Here is a 25,653-nt window from a genome sequence, read left to right as displayed (position 1 = left end):
CTCTTAGATACATGAATATGCAGGAAATGGATGAATGTGGATCATGTGCAGACAAAAGGGATTAGCTGACATTAGTTTAATTCCTTTAGCACTGTGTTCTATGTATACCTTGACAAATGAGGCACACTTTGTTTGAAACACGCAACCTTGAGGAAGCGTGACAGGTAATGTTGAAATGTTTCCACTAATCAGAGTCTTAAACTAGGGGACTTACATACAAGCTAAAAGGATAGTTAATTAAAAGTTGGGTGTGCAGAAATTTCTTCTTGTTGACGGTGCTGAATCTCTAGGTGGTTGTGGAGGTAGATAAGTGTTTGAAGGCTCAGGTACTGAGGGTAGTAGGATTCTGTGGGGAGCTGGTTGAAGATGGATAGCGGAACAGGGTTGAGAGGCTGAGGAACTTCCCCTGCTGCTGATCTCTTGTGTTCTCATATACAGCAGCAGTTATTTACTGTGGCTACTGCATCTACCAGCACATAGAACCATAGAACACTACAGCACAGTACAGGCCCTTCAACCCTCCATGTTGTGCCAACCCATACAAAATCCTTTAAAAAAAGTACTAAACCCACACTACCCCATAACCCTCCATTTTTCTTTCATCCATGTGTTTGTCCAAGAGGCTCTTAAATACCCCTAATGTTTTAGCCTCCACCACCATCCCTGGCAAGTCATTCCAGGCACTCACAACCCTCTGTGTAAAAAAAACTTACCCCTGATGTCTCCCTTAAACTTTCCTCCCTTAATTTTGTACATATGCCCTCTGGTGTTCGTTATTCATGCCCTGGGAAACAGGTACTGACTATCCACCCTATTTATGCCTCTTATAATCTTGTAGACCTCTATCAAGTCCCCTCTCATTCTTCTACACTTCAAAGAGAAAAGTCCCAGCTCTGCTAACCTTGCTTCATATGACTTGTTCTCCAAACCAGGCAACATCCTGGTAAATCTCCTCTGCACCCTCTCCATAGCTTCCACATCCTTCCTATAATGAGGTGACCAGAACTGAACACAATACTCTAAATGCGGTCTCAACAGAGATTTGTAGAGTTGAAACATGACCTCTCTACTCTTGATCTCAATCCCCCTGTTAATGAAGCCTAGCATCCCATAGGCCTTCTTAACTACCCTACTGACCTGTGCAGCGACCTTGAGGGATGTATGGATTTGAACCCCAAGGTCCCTTTGTTCATCCACACTCTTAAGTAACTGACCATTAATCCTGTACTCAGTCTTCTGGTTTGTCCTTCCAAAATGCATCACCTCACAGATTGAACTCCATCTGCCATTTTTTTTTCCTCTGGCTTGTCAGGGGAAGTTGGAAGAAAGCTACACAATGCAATGTAATACAATCTTTGAACTTACTCCCTCTCACCTATTATTAGACATTTTGATCTGGGGTAAAAATACTCATCTATGCCTTGCTTAATCTTATAAACTTCTACCAGGTCTCCCCACAGCCTCTGCTGCTCGAGAGAAAACAACCCATGTTTGTCCGACCTTTCTGTGTAGCTCGGGCCGCATCCCTCTCCAAAGATTCCACCTTATTCCAGTAACAGGGTGACCAGAACTGCAAGTCCAGCCATTTTATCATCCAGCTGCAACGTGACTTCCCAATATTTATACTCAGTGCCCTGACTGACGAAGGCAGGCATGTTTACCACTCAGTGCACACTGTGTTGCCACTCTCAGGGAGCTATGGACTTGCACCCCAAGATTCCGCTGTACATTAAAATGGGCACGATTGAGATCACAGGTGAAAAATCATGTGAAGACAGACTGAGATACAGGCAACTGCAGGTGCTGGAAATATTGAGGAACTTGGGGGTGGGGTGGGGGTAAACAAGGTATATGGCATGCCTGCCTTCGCCAGTCAAGGCACTGAGTATAAATCACGTTGCAGCTGGATGATAAAATGGCTGGACTTGCAGTGTTGAGCACTGACCCCTGAAGGAATTAGCAATGTTTCAGGTTGACACCATGCCTCAGGGTATCAGGAAAAAGTTGTTCCACAGAGTGTGTCTTTGCACTGCTGCACGTTCCATTGTGGTCTACAAGAAGGGACCGGGTATGGTGAAGTAGTTTGCTAATATAGTAAGTGTGACACAATCCTGTAATTAGCAGAGTTACTCCCTCACAGAGCCAACAAACTTTGGCTTGATCTTGACCTCTGGCACAGTGTGGACTTTGCACGTTCCTCCTGTGGGTTTCCTCTGGATCCTCCAGTTTCCTAAAGGCATGCCAATTGTTAAGTTAATTGGCTACTGTAAATTGTCCCTAGTGTGCAGGTGAATGGTCGAATTGGTGAAAATGTGGGGAGAATGGGATCTAAATCTAGAGGCTCAGTCACTGTCAGGATGCCAGACTTCCAGGATCCAGTTCCAATGGACACACTCTAAAAGGTTTAGGAGCACTACCTCTCTGTTCTCTCCTGATGAGTGCTGTCAGCACTTTATTGTGTTTGGATTTTCAGCATGTTTTGGGCTCGGTTTTCCATTCCAAAGTGCTCAGTGAACCCAAGCTGCTTTCAGTTCTGCAAAACCATCATGTTCTTTTGATGTGGCGATGTGTGTAGCCAATGGGTAGAACAATCTGGTTCAGTTTAGTGAAAAGTGCATTTATCCCAGAGTATGTGTGTGTACTGGATACTGAGTTACTCCATAAATAGTTGCACTGCTCCAGATTGTCTCAGTGGTCTTGTAGTAAACCCTCTAATTTGACATTGACACCCTGTGTTTAGGCTTGGGCTGGTCTGGTCAAGACTGCATAGTTTTTGAGTAGGAAGGAATGTGGCACTGGTGTCCCCTTCTGTACTTGGTTCCAACAAATAATAGTCTCTGTTTCTTGGCATCATGACTTTTAATTAGTTGTGGTCCATCCCCTGTTCCTATATAATCTCAAGGATAGTCAGTTCCAACATTTTGATACCATTTTCCTCCCCTGAATACTGGGCATCAGATTTTCTAGTTCTTTTTTAAGCGGAACGGATTAAATGTGTGCCTTTTTATCTGAGACATTTCAGATTTAAGTTGTGCTGAGCCCATCGTTCTCAGCAGAATGTCCATTGCTGGTATCGCAACTGAATTTATCTTATCTGATTCCCTCATCCGGGAACCAAAAGATTCAAGAGCAAAAAGCTTGCGCTTAGAGCTGCCTACTGACCGGTTGATTAAATTTATCTCCGTGGGACTTCCTCTTCTTCTGGTCTCGGCTGCACTGGCAAAGGAAATCTCCCTTCGTGAGTCTTAGTGTACTTGGTTTTCACTGTATGACGGGTGATCAATTAAATTTTAACAGATTAACATAATTGATGGTTAATTTATGACTTATGACAAAAACATGGTGTATAATGCTTATCAAATACTTAATTTTATAATTTAATGTACTGCTAATGCTTGCTAAAGAGCTAAATGCATATTAATTGTTTATGTTTTGGTGAATTCTGGATGTATGCTAAGCGCTTAGCACTTAATCAAAACTTCATTATCAGTTAATAAGTTTTGATGGTTATTTAAAATTAAATAATTAATAGAGCAATAAAAAGGAATTTCAGACTGGGAAAGGTAATTTAATCGACTTAAGCTGTTTATTGGTTCTTATTTATAACTACTGAGGCTATGTCCACACTAGACTGGATAATTTTGAAAACGCCGATTTCAAGTAAAAACAATAGGCGTCCACACTATGCATTTATAAAAATATCTCTGTCCACATTGAAACGGAGATTTCGGCGAATCTTCTCCTCCTGCGCGTGCGCAGGACACATCTACCGAAAACAAGCGACATGTTTGGTGTCGAATCTCGCCGTGAAAGTGCGCGTTTGTGTAGTTACAGACTAGAAAAACTTAAAACGACGGACAGCTGTTGGCTTTCGCACAGGAGGACTTAAAAGTAAAAAAAATCAAATATGGAGACAACCGACGGAGTTCACGGCTAACGACGAACATTGAAAAACTGACTATCTCTGTTGCATTAATAAAGCACCTTGTTAAATGTATAAAACATGTCTGCATCAGTGTTATCTTGTATTTCCATACAATGTTACATTAGGCTGTTACACATCTATTGTCCGAGAAGTACTTGCATAAATAGGTAAACCACCTTCATACGAGCAAGGACAGAAAACATGACAAAGTGAGTATACTTATTTATTCAGTAAGTTATACGTCAAAGTATTTGGTGAGTACATTTCTAACTCTTCTGGTGTCAGTTTCGTTGCCGTCTGTTCTGAAATTGTTAGGTTGCATTCAGGAAAACAATGAAATAGCGTGCTGCCATCTGACAGCATTTTCACATTTCTCCAGTTACCCCATCCACACTGATCCAGCCAATCCAGCGTTTTCAAAAATACACACTTTGGAGAGCGTTTCTGAAAATCTCCGGTTTGGGGGGATGAAAACACCTTTTTAGTGTGGACGAAGGGCGAAAACGAAGAGAAAAAGCTTCAGTTACAGATTTATCCGGTGTAGTATGGACGTAGCCTCAGTCAATGTGTATACAATTAATTAACTGAGATTTTATGTGTAAAAGTGTTGTAAAATTATTCACCCCCCCAACCTTTTGTTCACATAAATGAGCATTATAACCAGGGATCTGGATCAATTTAACTGAGAATTTTTATTTGTGAATCACATGCTCCTTTTTCACATAAAATAGCAAAAATTGTAAAGCATGAACAATCAAAAATTAAAAAATTAAAATGTCAGCAGTTCAAAAGTATTCATCCCCATTTGCTCAATACTTAGCTGAACCACTTCTCGCAGCTATTACAGCCAGTAGTCTTTTGGATAAGTCTCTATTAGCTTTGTACAACATGATGGAGCATTCCCATTCCTCCTTGCAAAATTGCTCAAGCTGTGCCAGGTTAATTGCGAAGCGGAAATGGACAGCAATCTTGAGGTCCTGCTGGAGATGTTCGATCAGGTTAAGGTCAGGCCACTCAAGGACATCAATTTTCTTCATTCGAAGCCACTCCATGGTTGCTCTGGCAGTGTGCTTTGGGTCTAAGTGATGCTTCGCAAAGTTTTTACGGGCAAGGGTATGTTTTGTTTTTAGCCAGGGCTTCTTCCTTGCCAATTTTCCGTAAATGCCCTTTTTGTGCAAGGCCTTAGAGATTGTGGAGCCATGAACTTCATCTGCAGTTGCAGCCACTGACTTCTGCAGCTCACTCAGAGTGGCTTACGTCATCACAGTATAAGTGTCATTCTTCTCCAGCGACTAAGTTTAGAGGGACAGCCTGACCTAGGCAATGTAGCTGTGACTTCACGATTGTCTGCACTGAGCTCCGAGGTACATTCAGTGCCTTTGAGAAGTCTTGTACCCTTCCCCAGATTTGTGCTTCTCTATTATCGTTTCCCCGTCTTGTCTTGAATGTTCTTTGGTGTTCATTTTGGTCTGGTCTGTTGAAAATATACCATACTGTTGGACTTTACTGAGAGAGAGGGTATTTATTCTTATGCATTCATTGAAAACAGATGATCCGCCTATTTTCTACATCAACAAATTGGGTGAGCCGGTAAGGTAATATACAGTATTGCACCTGAGGTAAGTTAGCATAGTAATTACAAAGGGGATGAATATTTTTTCAGCCTCGCAATTTTGGTTTTTAATTTTTAGTAAATTGTTGACAGGTTTTGGAATTTTTATTTGATATGATGCACAATGTTTTGTAGATTAGCTCAAAAAATCCGACTTCAATGTATTTTAAATATAGAAAATGAGACATTAAAATGTGAAAATAGTTGTGGGGGGCTGAATACTTTTTTGAGGCACTGTATCAACCTATCTGCAGCTTTACATCAGGCTCTGACCTCTGTGGGTCAGTTCATAGCATTTTCACCTTGAATCTGAAGGTTGTGGGTTCAAAACCCTCTCTCAAGAACTGATTTAAGGAATCTGGCCCAATACCTGAGTGAGGGAGTGCTGTTTTTCATGAGAAGTTAACTTTGCCCTCATCTACGGGATAAGTAAGATTGCATGGCACAGACTTGAAGAGCAAAGGAGTTGCCTTAAACAATCCTTCATCCTTTTCAAAACACAGCATCACTTTCTACTTTTGGGGGAACTTGGTGTACAAAAAGACTCCTACATTCTTCACATCCTAAGATAATGAAGAAGGTCATATAAGATCCTCTCTGATGCAACATGAAGGGTTTTCACTGTCTCAAACCTGTTCAGTATTTAACTGGATCTGACAAGAGCTGGACTTCTACGCAATTTCCCTGTCTTTACTCCTATCAACCAATAACCTTATCTCTGCATTAACACTCCATTTGGGAGGAGAATTCTAGACTACTATCCATGAATATGAGACAGCCTCCTTTCTTAACAAAAATACATCTGCTGTCAGAAGCAGTATCCCAGACCAGATATAATACTTTAGATAGGATCCGACCAAGGATCTAAAATTGATGCATAGCTTGAATTTTAAGGTTGCTGTTGAGTATGTTACGCTGAGTAGAATTTCCTACTGTTCTTTCCAATTTTTCACCCATTTCCCTTTCACATTTTGAGAGAAAATAACAATCCACCATTATGATCCCATTCTCTTTTATACCTATTTTATTGCATCAACACTGTCTACCGGCCTGTATACTCCAATGTTTAGCATCCTTTGCTGCATCTGAGATTTACTTGTACAATGGTGACATGGGAAATTGTCTGCACTGTCCCCGGGGACTTAACTCCAACACCAGATGAGAGGAACATGTTACGTCTCTACTGACTGATGTAGAAAGACACTACCCAAAGAATCATAGTTTCATTGTCTGTGTTTCAGGATCACAAATAACCTGTTTCCCACCCAATAACTTCTCGCTGAAGCAGGGTGCTTATGTAGACTTATACTGTTGGGAGACTCTGCTCCACCATCAACTCCACCCCAACAACAACATGCAGACATCACTCTGGATTCATAAGGTAAGTCGTGGGCCAAAGGGCCTGTATTGTGCTGTAGGTTTTCTATGTTTCTATGAACTCACCTGGAACCACTGTCCAAAAGGTACGTGACAAAATGGAAGTGTGTGAGCAATCAGCCGGTGTTTCTAGCAGTGCCTCAGGATTGAGGATGATTAATGTTGTCAAGGAGTTGTATGCAAATTCTGCCACAAGTCGAGCGGGATATGCTTGGTGGCACGGCAGGTGGGAGGCTCCTGAATGAAATCAAAATTCTCAGTGCAATTCTGAATGTGCCACCTCCACTTTGAGCAGTCAGGAACAAGATTCACAGGAGTCGGCGAGGTTGCACAATTTCAAAACCATTTCTCAAATACTCTTAAACCTCCTGCAGTGCTTCCTGGTAAACTCTGCTGTGGAGGGCCTTAGGGAGGGGTGGGGGTTGGGGAGCCCTGCGGGTGGCCGATCAGGAAGGCAGTGAAGATATGGGAAACCTCTTTAGCCAGGACACAAAATGGAAGAAGCAGTTGGAGTCTGGAAAACGCTGACCAAGAGAGGCAGGGATTCTCAAATACTTAAGCAGGTTTTAGATGAGCCCTTGAATCTCCGAGGCATAGAAGGTCATAGACAAAATGCTGGTTAATGGTCATAGAGTCATAGAGCATAAATACCATCTTTTACACTAATCCTGTCCTAATTTACTTTTATCACTCCTTTGTCTTCTGCTGTTAGGTAGCTGTAATATACCCCAAGCCCTCTTTTTGTTCCTAGACTCCAACCACATGGCCTCATTTGGAAATCCTGCATGTTGGATGTGTGTGTACTTAGTGTGCATTGTACATAATGTGTTTGTTGTACGTGGTGTGTGTTTTACATGAATATGCAGATCCATGATAAAAAGTCAGTCGATAACTCCTGTTTAATGTTATGAGAACCCGTCTCCAGCACTTTTTAAGTCATTGTGTCACGATTGTAACCACCTTGTGGGTAAAGAAATTCTTCCTCAGATTCCCCTTAAAGCTCTTCTTCTTCAAAGAAGAGATTGAAAAGATCTGTGCCATGGGGAAAAGGTTTTACTATCTACCCTATCTGAGCTTGTCATATGTAGATTTGAATGTTTCCGTCAGGCACCCATCTCTGCCCCACTGAAAACAGACCCAGTCTAATTAGTACCTAATTTCCTTCCATCCTGGGAAATCTGCTCTGGGTACATTAATCTTCATGTTGGTGTAGTGACCAGATCTGCATATAATATTCCAGCTATGGCCTAATTAATGTTTTATAAGATTGTGCCAAGACCTCCTAGTCTTATACTCCTTGCCTCAGCTGTGGAAGGCAAGTATCCCATAAGTTCTCTTCACCATCTGCAACACTGTGCTGTCACCTTTGGACATAGACCTTGGTTCTCAATACTCTCTACAGATCTACCATTCAGGGTATATTTCCTACCTCAGAATTTGTGAGAGATGACTCCATTGCTGGAGTCTCTCTTTGATACCCACTAGCTTCGGATTCAACGGCAAGCACTGATACTGCCTCAGTGTCTCTCGAACTCAGCTCTTGGGTTCATGTTTGGACCGAGGCTGTGATGAAGCCTAGAACCAAGAAGTCCTGGCAAAACCAAGTCTGGGCATCAGTCACTAACTGTTCTACCTAAATGCCACTTGGTAGACATGTTGGTGGCACTTACCCTCTCTGTGCTAATGACTAAGTGGAGAATGATTGGGTGGTAATTGGCCAAACGGATTTGACTTGGTTTTTCTGAACAGGATGTACTTGTGCAATTTTCCATTTGGTTGGATACAGTTGGTTCCAGTCCTGTTGAACATGTCCTTACTGACCCAGAATTGGTATTAATGCTTCAAGAACCTGAAACTCTCCCTCCTATATTATCATTCTAGATCTGTATAAATCTGCTTGATTTTTGTTGTTCTGCATTCTTTGGCCTGTCACACTGGAAGTGATCTACATTTGAGTCTTAAATTTTAATTTTCTTCTTAACTCTTCTTCTTAGCTGTGTCTAGAATATTGATATTTATCCTACCAGTCTTTGGAATCAGGAAGCCAGAACATTTATTCTCTCTTATCCCACCAGAGCCCCCACAGAGACCACTGTATCACCTCTGTCATCTCCCTTACCAAGGTATGAGGAAGATACTGTGCCAATGTATGTCAGCACTGTTGTAGAAACATTTGTCTGTTCATCGAGTTTGAAGCTCTGAGCTTGAGCAGGAAGCACCTTCTGGACATGTGTCTCCTCCAGATCTATCTATGGCCTGCAGTTCATCATAGCACATGAATCGGAGGCAACATATCTCTGCTGTACAACATGATCCAAGATACTCTATTCAGAGTAACTTTTTAATTAAACCTTTCTTCCAACTGTATTACCCCTATCTTCTCACACGCCTGTAATTTAACCTCTCAGTTTTGAAATGTGTCATCTAAGGAATTACCCAGTAGTTTTTTTTTAATCCAATTTGCTTAATAACCTTGTCTAAGTTTCAAATTTAATTGTAACCTTCCTTTACTAAGTTACAATTGAGCCAAATGTCCTCAATCAGGTGACAGAAAAGAGCAACAAATCCCCTCCCTGTCCAATTGCACTGAACCAATGTCAGGTCCACTCTCACTGTTCTTCTGGAACAATCCTGGCTGTTTCAACAGATCTTGTGGAGTCGTAGTCATATAGCATGGAAACAGGCCCTTTGCCTAAATGGTCCATGCTGAACAAGATGCCCATCCAAGCTGGTCTAATTTCTGTCTGTTTAGCCAATATCCCCCTTTCCTGTTCATGTATCTGTCTGCATGTCCCCAGGAACAACCTTGACCCTGCTCCCATTGTTCTCCCAAAAGAACTGCAGGCCTCCTGGAACAACCCTAGTTCTGTTCCCAGGAGGAACATCTCGAGATTTTCCTAGAACATTCTCTGACCCACTCTTACAGTTCTCTCACAGCATTCCCAGGCCTTCTCCAGTGGTTCTCCCAGGATAATTATAGCCATCATCCACAGTTCTCCCACAACACCTTTAGGCCGTACCCTGCCTCAGGCCTCAGTTCACTCCTCCACTGGCACCGGCTTCTGTCCCAGAGCTACTTCTCTCAAGGAGCTCCTCCACTGAATATATCCAGCGCCTATGTGAATACTTTAAATATGCTTTAGTTATATAAACCAATTCTGTGTGTTCACCCCCATAGTTACCATTCTGATCCCATCTCCCTCCAGGTACAATCAGTTCCCAGACCCCTTCTGTCAGTTCACCAGTCACTATCCAAATGCCACAAACTCACTCTCCTATTTTGTGGCATTTATTCCTTGTGAATAATTTCATTTCCTTGAAATGTGATCTCATGAAGATAATTAAGCTGGACAGAGTACATGATAGTATTTCTGCTCAGGAAGAATAGTGGATGTGTTAATCTCTCCATCAAAAGGCTGTAACTTTGGGAGCAATTCAAATTTTCAAGGCAGGATTCCAAATGTTCCAAATGAAAATGGATATCATGGGAAGTACTGTAAAGGGAATGAAATTGGAGTATCCCTGAATAAAGCCTTTTTTCACTTGTTAAAATTTTTATTTTGTATCCCATTAAGTACTACATACATTTGTTCCTTGTTGAAAACAAATGGATCATATTTTAGCTTATGCAATTGATATTTTATCATTCATACACTTAAATTGATGGACAATACATGGATAGCCTTGTAATCTTTAGTAATGTCCCCTTAATAAATTTGAGCTTTGGTAGCTGACTTCACTAGACTTCAATGGAATTAGCTCTGCTGACATGCTTGGATTTTTCTGATAGATCCTCTGTTCCTCAGAGCTGATATGTAGAGAGCTGATGGAAAGTAAATGCAATGGGGTTGTCAACTTTAATTTCCCTGATATTGACTGGGACTTCCTTAGTTCGAGATGCTAAGTTGAGACAGAATTGCTTCAGTGCATTCAAGAAGTGACTGTTTCAAGAGCAAAACAGCACGTGGATAGTCCAACAAGAGAAAGGACCATATGTTTTGGGAAATGTGCCTGGCCAGGTGACTGCCCTTTCAACGGGAAAGCAGTTTCGGACCAGTGATCTCCGTTCTTTCAGCTTTAAGACAGTTATGAATAAGAATAAGAATAATGAACCTTGTGGGGACGTGCAAAATTGGGAGAGGGCAAATTACAGCCTCATTAGACAGGATTCAGAAGGGGTTAATTAGGAGCAGCTGTTATTGGGCAAGAGCACACCTAAAATGTGGAAGTAGTTTAGTGATTTGCTGAGGACCAGCATGTTCCAGTAAGGAGGAAGGACAAGAATGACAGGGTAATTGATCCTCAGATGATGAGAGAGCTATGAACTTAATCTGAAAAAAAGCAGCATATGCAAAGTTTAGGAAGCTAAAGTTGGACAGGACCCTTATGGAATATAGAGATAGCAGGAAAAGACTCAAACAAGGGTTTAAGAAGGGTAAAAGGGGCCTTGAAATGTTCTTGACAAGTTGGATGAAAGCGAATACATTAAACCATAGAACATTACAGCACAGAAACAGGCCTTTTAGCCCTTCTTGGCTGTGCAGAACCATTCTTCTGCCTAGTCCCACTGAATAGAAACAAGAGGATAACAAGTGAGAAGATGGGACCACACAAGGATAAAGGAGGGAATATTTGCTTAGAGTCAGAGGATGTGGGCAAGGTGCTAAGTGAGTACTTTGTGTCGGTATTCACCAAGGAGGAGGACATGGGGAATGATGAGAGCAGTGTGGGCACGCCAATGTCCAGGGCATTTTGAGATCAAGAAGGAGGTGGTGCTAGGTCTTTCAGTGGATATATCTCAGGTGATTGAATGAGGCAAGAGATGAGATTGCTGGGGCCTTTATACCAAGATCTTTGTATTCTCTCTAGCATAGAGTGAGGTCCCACAGGACTGGAGAGTAGCCTAAATTGTTCCTTTGTTCAAAAAGGAAATTACAGATAATCTAAGGAATTATAGGCTAGTGAGCCTCACATAAGTGGTAGGGAAGCTACTGGAGAGGATTCTTAGGGATAGGGATTATACACATTCGGAATAGGGATGATCAGCCTGGCTTTGTGTGGAGTAGCTTATTTCTTACAAACGATTGAGTTTTTTGAGGTGGTGATGAAAGTGATTGACGAGTGTAGGACAGTAGCTGTTGTCCACATGAATTTTAATAAAGCATTTGACAAAATCCCTCATGTTAGGCTCATCCAAAAGTTTTAAGATCCACAATGACTTGGCAGTTTGGATTCAGAATTGGTTTGCCCAGAGGAGACGGATGTTAGTGGTGAAAGGGTGTTATTCTGGCTGGGGTCTGTGATTAGTGGTGTTCTGCAGGGATCAGTGTTTGGGTCTCTGTTATTTGTGAGATATATAAGCTCAGTTGCCACTATAGAAGGTGTCTAATATAGTGGCCACTGAGTGTATTCTGCCTGTTCATGGTCTTCTGTTGCTCTAGCCATCCACTTCAAGCTCTTCTGCACACCACTGTTGTAACATTTGAGTTATTGTTGCCTTCTTGTCAGCTTGAACCAGTCTGTCTGCATGCTTTTATGCATTGAGTTGCTGTCGCATGATTGGCTGATCAGATATTTTCATTAACGAGCAAATGTACAGGTGTACCTAATAAAGTGGCCATTGATTGTATGTTTCAGTTGGAGTAAGAAGATAATGTTAATGAATAGATTAATACAAATGCAGATGATACAAAGATTGATGGAGTTAGACCATAAAATATAGGAACTGAAAAAAGGTAATTAGTCTACTCATCAAGTCTTCTCAGTCTGCTCCCCCATGCAATATTAGCTGATTTTTTTCCAAACCCATTATTCCTCCTCCTCCCCATAATGTTTAAACCCCTGCTGTGTACATACATCTACTGATGCTTCTGGACACATCATCAGTGATGTTCCTGGAATCATCAGGTGTTTCGGGTCTTTCAACATCATACACCCTCCTCCAGGTGACCCAGCTGGGGCTGATCAGACCCCAGCTTGTGTCCAGATGGCTAGCTACACATGACTCCATGGCTCCCCTCTCTTGAGCCACAGGCCCTCTCTGCCGCATCGGTGGCATGTTAGCTGCAGGCTATTTGATCTGCCTCCTGTTAGATTTGATGTTAGAGGGATCAGTTTGCAGCACTTGGAGGTTCCGGGCACTATGGGGTGACTCCGGGCCTGGCACCACCTTCGTCTCACCAGGTTGGACACCTGCGCGTTGTGCTGCTCCTGCTCCCGCCAGACACTTCATCCTTGCTTGGTGGTTCTTCAAGCCGCGATCGTTCTTGCAGATTTTGCCACATGCACACTGCTTGCTCATAGTCATTTGTCCATTGCCTGGGTCTGTTGCCGTCGTGTCTGTCTAACTGGGGTGCTCATCCTCCCCCCCCTCTCGGGCACACCCGGGAGTATCTTTCCCTTAGAATCATAGTAGCTCTTGTGGGGATCCTCCTCTTAGAGGACACAGATCGGGTTGCCAGCCCGTTCTGCCCTCTCCGAGCTGTCACTGACTCTCCAGTCATCACCACTCTTTTCGTGGTTGTCACCCAGTCTTTCCTGGCTGTCACTGACAAACTCAGGGTGTAAGCTGTGTGCATACATCTACTGATTAGCAATCATGAACTGAACACTTTCTGCCTTAAACACACCCAATGACTTGGCCTCCACTGACTCTGTGGCAATGAATTCCACAGATTCAATTCCTCCTGGCTGAAGAAATCCCACCTCATCTCTGTTCTAAAGGATGTGCCCTCAGATCATAGACTCTCACACTATAGGAAGCATTCTCTCTCAGTATTTCAGTATTTGGTAGGTTCGAATAGGATCCCCCTTTTTCTTCTGAACCCCAGTGAATACAGGCATAAAGCCATCAAACACTCCTCATAGATTAAGCCCTTCATTTCTGGATCATTCTCGGGAACCTCTCCAGTGCCAGCATGTCTTTTCTTGGATAAGGAGCCCAAAACTGCTCACAATACTCCAAGTGCAGTCTGTCCATTGCCTGATAAAGCCTCAGCATCACGTCCTTGCTTCTGTATTCTGGCCCTCTTGAAATGAATGCTAACATTGCTAACATTTATTACCTACTGCAAGTTACCTTTGAGGGAATTCTTCGTGAGGATGCCCAAGTCTCTTTCCACCCTTGAATTCTGAATACCCTTCCCATTTAGAAAATACTTTACACCTTTATTCTTCCTTCCAAAGTGCATGACCCTACACATTCCTAAACTATATTCCATCTGCCACTTCTTTGCCGCTCCAATTCCTCCTGCAGACTCCCTGCACTACAACACTCCCTGTGCCTCCAACTTTCTCTTAAATGTTGAAATTGAACCCACATCCACTCTCACCACCTTCTGAGGGAAGAAGTTCCCCCTCATGTTCTTCTTTCACCTTTAACCCATGACCTCTAGTTCTCGTCTCACCCAGCCTCAGTGGAAAAAGCCTGCTTACACTTACCTCTCATAATCTTGTATATCTCTATATAAAATCCCCCTTTTTTCTCTATGCTCTAGGAATTAAAGTCCTAAACTATTCAACCTTTCCCTATAACTCAGGTACTCAAGTCTTGCCAGCATCCTTGTAAATTTTCTCTGCACTCTTTTAATCTTAGTGATATCTTCCCTATAGGTAGGTGACCAGAAATGGACAGCAATCTCGTCTCTTGCCTCCCTCAATAACCTGAGGAAAATCCTATCAGGCCATGGGGACTTATCCATCTTACTACTCATTAGGAGGACCAGTATTTCCTCCTCCTTGACCTCTATATCCCCTAACATATTTATGCACTCAGCACTGATCTCCTGCTCCTCCATGTCCCTTTCCTTGGTAAATACTGAAGTAAAATACTCAATAAGGACGTCACTCCCACTCTCCATGCCCAAGCAAATGTTCCCCTTTTATCCCTGAGTGGTCCCACCCTCTCCCTAGTTATCCTCTTGCTCTTGAGATATGTGTGGAATGCCTTGCGATTCACCTTAATCCTACTTGCCAAGGACTTTTCATTGGCTCTCCTGACTTTCCTAATTCCCTTCTTTAGTTTTTGTCTGGCTACTTTTATACTCCTCATGTGCTACATTTGATCCTGACTTCCAAAGCCTTACATACTTTTCCTTTATCTTGCCAAAATTTATCACCTCTCTGGATATCCAAGGTTCTCTTATCTTTTCATCCCTGTTCTTCCTTCTAACAGGAACACACCTTTCCTGTACTCTGTGCAATTGATCTTTAAACACCCTCCACATGTCTGATATGGACTGGACTTCTTAGTTCCCGCCTAATGCCCTCATAATGCGCCCTACTCCAGTTTAAAACTCTTCCAGAAGGACCATACCTATCCTTATCTATAGCTTGCTTTAAAGATAAGGAGTTGAGGTCACTGTTCCCTAACTGTTCATCCACTGAAAGGTCAATCACCTGGCCAGGTTTGTCCTACCGAATGATCCGGTGTTCATCCAGCTCCAGCTCCAATTCCTTAACACAGTGTGTTAGAAGCTGCAGCTGGATGTACTTCTTGGAGGTGTAGTTGTCAGGGATACAGGTTTTCCTCCCTTCCCGAATCCTGCAAGAGGAGCATTTCAATATCATGCCTGGCGTCCCAACTGCTCTAACTGTGCAATAGGAAAGAAAAATCTACCTGGAGTCTCTGTTTCTCCTCACTGAAGCATTTTAGAGTCATAGAAAAGTACAGCACAGAAACAGGCCTTTTAACCATTTAAACTGCTTACTCCCATCGACCTGCACCAGGACCATAGCCCACCATACCCCTACCATCCATGTACCTATCAAAACTTCTCTTCAACATTGAAATAGAGCTCACATGCACCACTTGTTCCACACTCTCACGACCCTCTGAGGGAAGAACTTTCCCCTCATGTTCCCCTTAAACATTTCACCTTTCACCCTTAACCCATGACCTCTAGTTGTAGTCCCACTTAACCTCAGTGGAAAAAGCCTGTATCCTATCTGTACTCATAATTTTGTATACATCTATCATATTTCCTCTCAATCTTCTACATTGAGCCAGAACTTCAAGTCCCCACTCTAACACTGGCCCACTCACACAATAGCCGCTTTGCTTGTACCTAACTTCTTTAATATATTGGCCCTTGCTAAGTGCTTAATTATGCACATACAATGTCTTCTAGTGATGTGTGGTTCACAGAATGTCCTGACTGCCCTCCACTCACCTTTTTTTGAAATCTCTCTCCCAATATGTAAAATCCAACATCTCCTAATGATGTGTGGCATGCAGAAAGTTGGGTGGAGAAGTGGCAGATAGAGTTTAATCAAGTATGAAGTGTTGTGCTTTGGGAGGTCTAACGTAAGGGGAAAGCATACATTTAATGGCAGGATGCTCAACAGTATTATAGAAGGGTCTTGGCGTCCAAGTTCATAGCTTACTGAAAGCAGCCAAACAAGTTGATAGGGTGGTAAAGTTGACAGGCATGTGGCATGCTTGCCTTCATTGAGTATTAGAGTCAGGAAACTATGTTGCGGCTACATAAAACTTTGGTTAGACTGCACTTGGAGTATTGTGTGCAGTTTTGGTGGCTCCATTGCAGGGAGGGTGTGAGGCTTTGGAGAAGGTGCGTAAGAACCTTACCATGAGGTTGGACAATTTTGAGTTGTTATCTCTGGAAGGTCAGAGGCAGACACAGGATGTGATTGGAGTTTATAAGATCATGAGAGGCATAGATAGGGTTAAAACCAATATTTGTTCCCAGGCGTTAAGTGTCAAATACTAGAGAACATGTACTTAGTGAGAGGGATAACATTGAAAGGAGATGCGTGGGGTAAATGTGAGTGGTGGGTGCCTGGAACAGGCTGCCAGGGGAAGTGATGAGAACGGATATGATAGTGCTGTTTAAGAGACTATTCGATGGACAAATAAGTACTCCAGGAATGGAGGGATATGGATCATGTACAGAAAGGAGAGACTTAGTTTAATTGAGTGCCATGTTCAGTACAGACATGGTGAGCCGAAGGGCATGTACCTGTGCTGTACTTCTCTGTGTACAATGTTCCCTGGGGATGAGCAGTGTAAAGGGCAGCATGGTGCTGGCTGATTGGTCCAGAGACATGAGTTTGTTGTGTCTGTAGGAATTTGCATGTTGCACGTTTTCTTCATCACCACATGGGCTCATCGGATGTTCCTGCTGCTGGGTTAATTAGCTCCTGTAGTAAGTGGCAAATGAGTTCATGGGCCTATGAGGGAATGCTGAAGGGGGTGGGGTTACTCTGCTGGCAGCCAGCACGGACCACAGACAGAATATTTTCCTCTGTAGGAGTTTTATCACTATTACTGCTGTCTCCATATTCTCCGGTGAGAACAGACATGACTGCAGTTGCCTGCTGCACTGGGTGTTCCTGTGCACACTTCCAGGTGCTTTTATTGCATGTGTCCATCTACTCTATCAGCAGTCAGTGTAACTGAGATTCTCTTATTAGAGGTGATCCCATATTTACCACTGAGGTTGGGTCTAACTGGGGATCTTTCACTTTTACAGGTGTTTCCATATTCCCTGCTGGCGATTGGTATGACCATGTACCTCCCTGCTTTAATCTGGAAAGTGTTTGTTACTCCAATTCTGACGGCAGACCTTCTTTTTATTATTGACGAGTTGGATAAAGCTTACAATCGGTCAATTAAAGTGGTTCAGCTGATTCTGAAGAAATACGAGAACAACCCCAATGCCAAGAGTCTGATCCAAGAGGAACTGGACAGGTAGAAAATTTAAATCTCCATTAGCTGTTGAATGAATGGTCCATGCACTGAGATGTGGATGGTGGGTGTGTGTGGTGTATCTTCACAGCTCCAGAGATGCTGTCCCTGTAGAGCTTGGATGTTTTCTCAATAACTGCATGAGCTTTCCTGGGAACACTGGCTTCCTTGCCACTTCCCAAAGTCCTGCAGGTTGGGAGCTGTGAGCTACACATGGTGTATAGCTGTGTGCAGGGATCTGCGGTGAGTTGATAGGATTGTGGGGAGAATGGTTTCAGCATGGACTAGATGGGCCGAAGGGCCCGTTTCTGTGCTGTACTTTTCTATGACTCGATGACACTAATAGATTAAAGGAGAAATTAATGGCAGTCTGGGATGGCTCAGTGAGACAGTCTAGACCCTGACCATAATATCCCTCATAATCTCTACTCCTGCAGCTTATTAAGCAGAGGAGTAATATACAGTGTAGAGTCTAATATCACATCCTCATCCAGTATTGCTTTATAAAGAAGAGTATTTGTTTACTATGACTTTGGTGCTGGTGGGCTTTTATAGAGTACAAGTTGGCAGCCTTTAAACTATAACAATTGGTACATAATGTATTAGACTTGAGGGAAACACTAAACTTGTTCAAATCTGATTTGGGGGTATGAACTGGCTTGAGATTTCATTTTCATTCCAACCGAGTGTTATGTTGCACTATGACTCTGAACCTAGATGGTATCTACACCACTTTGTGTAGTAAACTAGTGTAAATACCATCTAGGTTTAGAGCCACAGAACATAGTTTGTTTCTACTGTTATCAAATCTTCCATAAATGTTGCCACTTCCTGTATATTTTACATAGCATTTAGACAGTTGTGACTTGTACACTTTTACCATAGCCTGTCCTGGTCCAACCACATAGATGTCACAGCCAAGAAAGCTCACTAATGCCTCTACTCCCTCAGGAGGCTAAAGAAATATGGAATGTCCCCTTTGACCCGCACCAATTTTTATTGATGCACCACAGAAAATATCCTATCTGGATGCATAATGGCTTGGTATAGCAATTGCTCTGCATGTGACTGCAACAAACTGCAGAGAGTTGTGGACACAGCCCAGCACATCATAAAAACCATGGACTCTATCTACACTTATCACTACCTTGGTAAGACAGCCAGCATAATGAAAGGCCCCTCTCACCCTGGATATTTTCTCTTTTCCTCATTGGGCAAAAGATACAAAAGCCTTAAAGCGTGTAACACGAGGCTCAAGGAGTGCTTCTATCCTCTGGTGTTACAAGACTACTGAATGGTCCCCTAGTACAATAAAATGGACTCTTGACCTCACAATCTACCTTGTGAAGACCTTGCACTTTATTGTCTACCTGTACTGCGCTATCTCAATAACTGCAACATTTTATTCTGCATTCTATTACTGTTTTCCCTTATACTACCTCAATGCACTGTTGTAATGAAATGGCCCTAATCAATTTGTTTCAATGCCAAAGTTTTTCACTGTGCCTCAGTACATGTGACAATAATAAATCAATTTATCAACTTACCAAAAGCTAGTAACAATCATTTAGAAAACCCTGAAGGCAATTCAGGATAGGACTTGCACAGTGAACATTAGGGCTCTGGGGAGTGTTGTAGAACAGAGGTACTTTGGAGTACGAGTACATGGTTCCCTGGTGTCACAAGTAAAGGGCTGGAGAAGAAGGAATATGATAGGAGAGGAGAGGAGAGGAGGGTGCATCAAGAGAGAAAGGGAAGAAGGAGGGGCACCAGGGGAGGTGATAGGCGGGTAGCAGAAGTGGTAAGAGGCCAGAATGGGGAACAGAAGAAGAAGGAAGGGGGAAGGGAAAAGAAAAAAAGTTTACTGGAAGTTAGAGAAATCAATGTTCATGGCATCAGGTTGGAGGCTACCCAGACGGAATATGAGGTGTTGCTCCTGCACTCTGACAGCGGCCTCATTGTGGCAGAAGAGGAGACCGTGGACCAACATGTCGGAATGGGAATGGGGATAGGAATTAAAATGGTTGCCCACTGGGAAATCCTGCTCTTGGTGCATGGAGTAGAAATGCTTGACAAATTGTTCCCCCAATTTACGTCGGGTCTCACCAATGTAGAGGAGGCCACATCGGGAACACCAAATACAATGGATGGCCCCAACGGATTCACAGGTGAAGTGTTGCCTCACCTGGAAGGACTGTTTGGGGCCCTGAACGGAGGTGAGGGAGGAGGTGAATGGGCAGGGGTAGCACTTTGGCTGCTTGCAGGGAGAACTGCTGGGAGGGAGATTAGTGAGGAGGGACAAGTGGACAAGGAAGGAGCGATCCCTGTGGAAAGCAGAGAGTTGGGGGTGGGGGAGATAAAGAAGAGTCTGGTGGTAGGATCTCGAAATAGTGATAGAAAATGGCCAGTCAACATTCTAGGTCAAGATCCTTCATCTGGACAGAACCTGAAACACCAACTGTGAATTCCCCTCCACAGATGCTGCTTGACTCACTGAGTTCCTCTAGCATCTTATTTCCTATCCAACTTAATCCTCAGGCAATCTGGTTATTAAGACAGAAACACAAGGACTGCAGATGATGGGATCTGGAGCAGAAAACAAGATTGTGAGAGGAGTAAGGAAGAAATGATGGACACCTTGCATTGGGAAGGTGTAGAAAGCTACAGACCAAGTGCTTTCAAAGGGGAATAGTAGAGTTGGGTTCTTGATAGTCGGCATGGACATTGTGGGCCGAGAGGCCTGCTTCTGTGTTGTATACTCTGTGACAGTAAGGAGACTTCTCTCCTTCCAACAACAATCTCACAAACTCCAAACATTGTCTTGTGAATGAGGTTTCTAACCAGCTGAGGTGGAATTATGTCAGAGAGATCTAAACTGCATCCACTCAGGCAGGTGTGAGGCTGAAACCAATGAGCAAATCACCCGACTGCAAAAGGTTATTTCTCACTTGCTACCTGCTCCTCCACTCTGATCCCAGCCAAGAGGAATTTTGAAGTGTATTAGTGCTGAGCTACTCCAATGCTAACAAAGCAAAATAAAAACTTCAAAGATTACCCTGTTGTTTAGTGAGAATAGTGACTCACTCAGTTTAATTTGTGTTCAAAGGGCTCGAAGGGAGAAGTTACTTGAGTTTCCACTCCTACAGCGTTACCTTGCCTGCAAGAATCGCTCGTATTACTATATTTGCATGTACTACATGAGACAGTCCCTTCTGCTGGTGTTCATTGCTGCTGCGTGCCTCTACCTCATCTATTGCCATTTGCCTGCATTTTTCCTGGATCAATTCAGTTGCTCCATTAAATCAGGACTCCTGACCAATGATCCCAATGTTCCTGATGTGATTCAGTGTAAGCTAACCTCATTGACCATCTTCAAGATGATTAGTGTGGTTAATGGGACTGTTTATGTGCTCTTAGTCCCCATGATCATTCACAATCTCCTGAAGCTTTGTTGCTGGGATAAACAATTTCTGACTGTATATCAGATGCTTCCTGCATTCGACCTGGTCAGTAAGAAGATGCTGGGCTGTGCGCTGAATGATCTCAACATCGTTCTCCACTTCCTGCGCGCAAACATTAATCAGCTTGAGTCGTTCAGTCGCCTTTCAGTCCTGTGTATTGTGAAGGATGTGAGTGCAGGAAGGAAGGGCCATACGCTGGTTGATATGATGACATTCCTTGTGGGACTAGAAACCTATGAAGGTGGCGGCTGTACTAATGCTGGTGGTGGAAATGGGCCCCCTGGACTGCAGCAACGAAAGTACTTGGATACTCAGGGTAAGTGACAGACAAATGTTAACTGGAATATTTCAAATGAAAATCCTACACCCAGAACAAACCTAGCATACTCAGTCTATGGTACGTGGATTATTGATCTGCCAATAAAATTAGTCCATAAGAGCGTAGACCATAAGATATAGGAGCAGAATTAGGCCATTTGGCCCATCCAGTCCACTCTGCCGTTTCATCATGGCTGATCCATTTTCCCTCTCAGCCCCAATCTCCTGCCTTTTCCCCGTATTTTTTCATGCCCTGACTAATCAAGAATCTATTAACCTCTGCTTTAAATATACCAAAAGACCTGGTTCTGGCTAAAGAAGAACCCCTCATCTCTGTTCTAAAAGGACGTTCTCTCCACATCCACTCTATCAAGGCCTTTTAACATCTCATAGGTTTCAAAGAGGTCACCCTTCATTCTTCTGAATTCCAGTAAGTAGAGGCTCAGAGCCCTCAAACACTCTTCAAATGACAAGCCTTAGTCTTAGCTCAGTTCCATGTTACAAGTGTAAGATTTCAGGAATTTTAAATTAAATCATTTAGCCCCTCCTAGTTGTGCCATTCAATGGAAACTCCTGTCTTTACCTCTAGCTTGTAAAGGGCTGGGCTTCAGTGGATGGCTCTGCCACAGTCCCCACTGACCTGAATTTATTTGATCTTGCAAATCTTGCTGGACTGCTGTAACTGGAGTCCAGTCAAGTGATTCTTTGTGTGTATAAATGTTTTCTGACTTCTCTTCTGAATGTTCTGGAATTAAATTGTAGGCTTTGACTTGCAATCCACAATTAGCGCAAATAGCTTCTTTCTAACTGATCATTTCCCCTTAAAGCCTTCAATTAAGTCATCTTTTAATCTCTGAAGTGTACAACCCTACACTTCAAAATGTCTCCTTCTAATTCATTGTTTAGAGTTCAAGAACTAGTCTGCTAAATCAACACCGTGGTCTCTCCAAGGTGGGGCCAGAACTGTTTGTGGCGTGTCCTAACCAGTGGCTTTGTGTAGATACAGGTCGGTTCCTACACCCTTGTGCTCCAGCATTCCAGAAGCCTTTTGGGCTATTTTCAATGCCAGTAACTACACCCCTTTGGAACCTTGGCAAGAGAAACAAGAGTTGACCTTTTGGGTTGAACCTTTCATCAGAAATACAAAATGTTAGAAAGCAACACACAAAATGCTGGAGGAACTTGGCAGCTCAGGCAGCATGGAAATAAATGAACAGTCAACATTTTGGGCCTTTTCCCTGTATTAAAACTTTGATTGTCACATGATTATCTTAATGCCCTTCTATTCCCTCTGTCATAATGGGTTCCTGGTGACAGGTACTGGGATAACTGGTTCACAGTCTCCTACTTAACATTTCTTCCTTTCTTGAACGATGGCTCCTCGCCAACACATTAATTCTGTTTTTCACTCCATAGCCTGACCTATTTTAGAAGCTTCTGTTTTTATGTTAGATTTTCAGCATTTGTGGGTTTTTTTGGATTACTTCACCCTACATGGAACTAAACCAAACGCTTCCCATCTGAACTGCACATGGATATTAGCCAATGTACTACCCTCCTGCTTCCCTCCCCTGTCTTTAATGTATGTACACAGTTAGAAAGCAGCTGTATGCCTGAATCACTTTGAAAGAGCTGGCATACATCTTGAAAGAGGCATCAGATTATGCTCGTTATTTATAGAGTTTTTTTTCTAACCCTAATGTCTCTCATTATCATTCAGGTTACTTTCGGACAAGAGAAGCATCAGATTGGACCTGCAGTGGACTTCAGAGCTCTTCAAGCTGCTGAGAGAACGATAGCAACAACTACTGACTGGATACAACAATCTGTCACATTAGTTCTCATATATGGATTTGTAATAAAACTATTAAAGCTAGTTCACATAATATGTTTGAAGAATTATTCAGATGGAAACAAAATGCAAGATACATTACTTGTTGACATGTGTTTATTCCTGGTACTTGCAGGGGAGTGGCCAGTACAACACCTGTTATGCCAGGTAAGGATACTACCTGAGCCTAGCATTGGGCGGTGTACATCAGTAGCGTGTATTTTGTTACTACATCATGGCCTGATGTGTAGATTTGCCTGTTATGTATTACCCCTCTCGCTGGTTTAGTAAATGTAAAATATCCCATTGTATTCTTAGAAATAAAACAGGATCACTATCTCAGTGAGCAAGCTATCCTTCAGTCAACATGAGATTATCTGCTCTTTATCATACTGCTGGTTATGAGAATATGCAAATTAGTTTATATGCTTCCTGCACCACTGGCATGAATTGTCTAAACATGGGATGAATGTGCATATTACATGGACAATGATGTGAAGTGTGCTGAAATGCTGGAAATGGAATTGGCTTATTGTCACGTGTACTGAGATACAATGAAAAGCCTGTCTTGCACAGATCAAATCTTTACATATTGCATTGAGGTAAAACAATAACAGAGTAACAGCTCAGAGAAAATGCAGTACAGGTAAACAATAAGTTGCAAGATCAAAATGAGATACATTGTGAGGTAAAGAATCCATTTTATCTTACTTGGGAGCCATTCAAGAGACTGATAACAGTTGGGTGGAAACTGTCCTTTGGTGGTATGTGGTACGTACTTTCAGGCTTTTGTATCTTCTGCCTGATGGGAGAGGGGAGAAGGGAGAATGTCCGAGATGGGTGGGATCTTTGCTGACTGTTTTACCTAGGCAGTGAGAGGTATAGACAGAGTCCATGGAGGGGAGGCTCTTTAGAGATTTGTCCACAACTCTGTGTGCAGAACAGTTCAAAGTATATTTATTATCAAAGTATGTATACATTATACAACCTTGAGATTCAGCTCCTTACAGGCAACAGCCACAAAACAAAAGAACACATTAGAGAAAGACCATCAAACACCCAATGTTCAGAGAGGAAAAAAACAAATCAAAAGCAAGCAAACAGATTCAAAACTGAAGTTTTATGAAAGATACGAAGCCAGCCATCACTGCAGCAGGAGCAGGCCACAGTCTCAGTTTAGCGTGGAGCAGCCCGTCTCTTGCCTCCGGTCCCAACACCCTGAACTTTTCAATTTGTCCCAGACAAATAGGATGCAAATGGTTGATCACATTAGTATTAGCTAGCACATCAGGGATAGCTTTCCTGTTTTCCTTGAAAAAAATACATTTTACAAAAGGGTAGAGTACCTTAGTTGAAAAAATTATCTTAAAGATAACATTGCCTGCAGTGCAGTATCAGTTTATGAAGGTCATTGCAGTTGGAGACATCAAGCAGGGGCAGCAATGAAATTCGACAAGGCATGAGAAAGGAAGACATATTAAATGTCATGGTGGATGGGTCCCCCCGATGTAGATGGTCCTCTGATGGTCCCCCAGGCTGCTCTGGGAGGCTGGACATTTGACGGAGATTTATAAATCTTCACTGGCCACAGATCAGGTTAGCAGATAGATGTGGTACTTCTGTTCAAGAAAGAGTGTAGGGAACAGCCAAATAATTTCTCCTCTGTGAGTCCACAATCAGAGGCAAAGAGGTTATTGGACACAGAATCTGGGGACCGAAAGGCAAGGATGGATCAGTGATAAGTCAGTATGGCTTTTTCTGGGTGGAGGTCGTGTCTGGTCAGTTTAATTGAATTTTTTAAGGTTTTGATGAGGCCAGTGTACTTGATTACATGGACCTCAGTGAAAACTTTTAATAGGTCCCTGCTTGTGACCTTGACCAAAAGGTTAGAGCCCAAGGGATTATGAGATCATAGGATATAGGAGCAAAATTAGACCATTTGGCCCATCAAGTCTGCTCTACCATTTCCCTCTCAGCCCCGACCTTCTCCCTGTATTCCTTCATGCTCTGATTAATCAAGAACCTATTAACTTCAACCTTAAACATACTGAATGACTTGGTCTCCCCAGCCACCTGTGGGAACGAATTCCACAGATTCACCATTCTCTGGCTAAAGCAGTTCCTCCTCATCTCTGTTTTAAATGGATGTCTCTATTCTGAGGCCGCGCCCTCTGGTCCTAGACTCCCCACGATAGGAAACATCCTCTCCACATCCACTCTCTCGAGACCTTTCAACATTCAACATTGAAATCCCCCCTCATTCTTCTGAATTCGAGTGAGTACAGGCTGAGGGTCATCAATCGGTCCTCATATGGTAACTCTTTCATTCCTGGAATTATTCTTGTGAACCTCTTTTGAACCCTCTCCAATGTTAGCACATCTTTTTCTTGGAAAAGGGGGTACAGATCACAACAGGAGATTGAA

General features: G+C 42.8%; 1 protein-coding gene across 1 annotated transcript; it reads left to right on the top strand.

The window, feature by feature from the left end:
- The first annotated feature begins 2,830 nt into the window (after positions 1-2,830).
- Positions 2,831-23,568, top strand: LOC140716764 (pannexin-3-like). Its single transcript, XM_073029598.1, has 5 exons — positions 2,831-3,238; positions 6,779-6,918; positions 17,405-17,622; positions 20,726-21,396; positions 23,119-23,568. Exons 1-5 carry the CDS (start codon positions 3,058-3,060, stop codon positions 23,184-23,186), a joined length of 1,278 nt encoding a protein of 425 aa, XP_072885699.1. The 5' UTR covers positions 2,831-3,057; the 3' UTR covers positions 23,187-23,568.
- Positions 23,569-25,653: the final 2,085 nt, after the last annotated feature.

This window comes from Hemitrygon akajei, chromosome 26, assembly GCF_048418815.1.
Source record: "Hemitrygon akajei chromosome 26, sHemAka1.3, whole genome shotgun sequence".
NCBI lineage: Eukaryota > Metazoa > Chordata > Chondrichthyes > Myliobatiformes > Dasyatidae > Hemitrygon > Hemitrygon akajei.
Note: the sequence above shows the minus strand (reverse complement) of the source record. Positions and strands in the feature narration are given on the sequence as shown.

Excerpts from the sequence above, each read along its gene's own strand:
- LOC140716764 (XM_073029598.1), top strand. The coding sequence starts at position 3,058 with ATGTCCATTGCTGGTATCGCAACTGAATTTATCTTATCTGATTCCCTC. Across the intron at positions 17,623-20,725 it reads ATCCAAGAGGAACTGGACAG|GGCTCGAAGGGAGAAGTTAC; the intron begins GTAGAAAATTTA and ends TTGTGTTCAAAG. Across the intron at positions 21,397-23,118 it reads AAAGTACTTGGATACTCAGG|GTTACTTTCGGACAAGAGAA; the intron begins GTAAGTGACAGA and ends ATTATCATTCAG.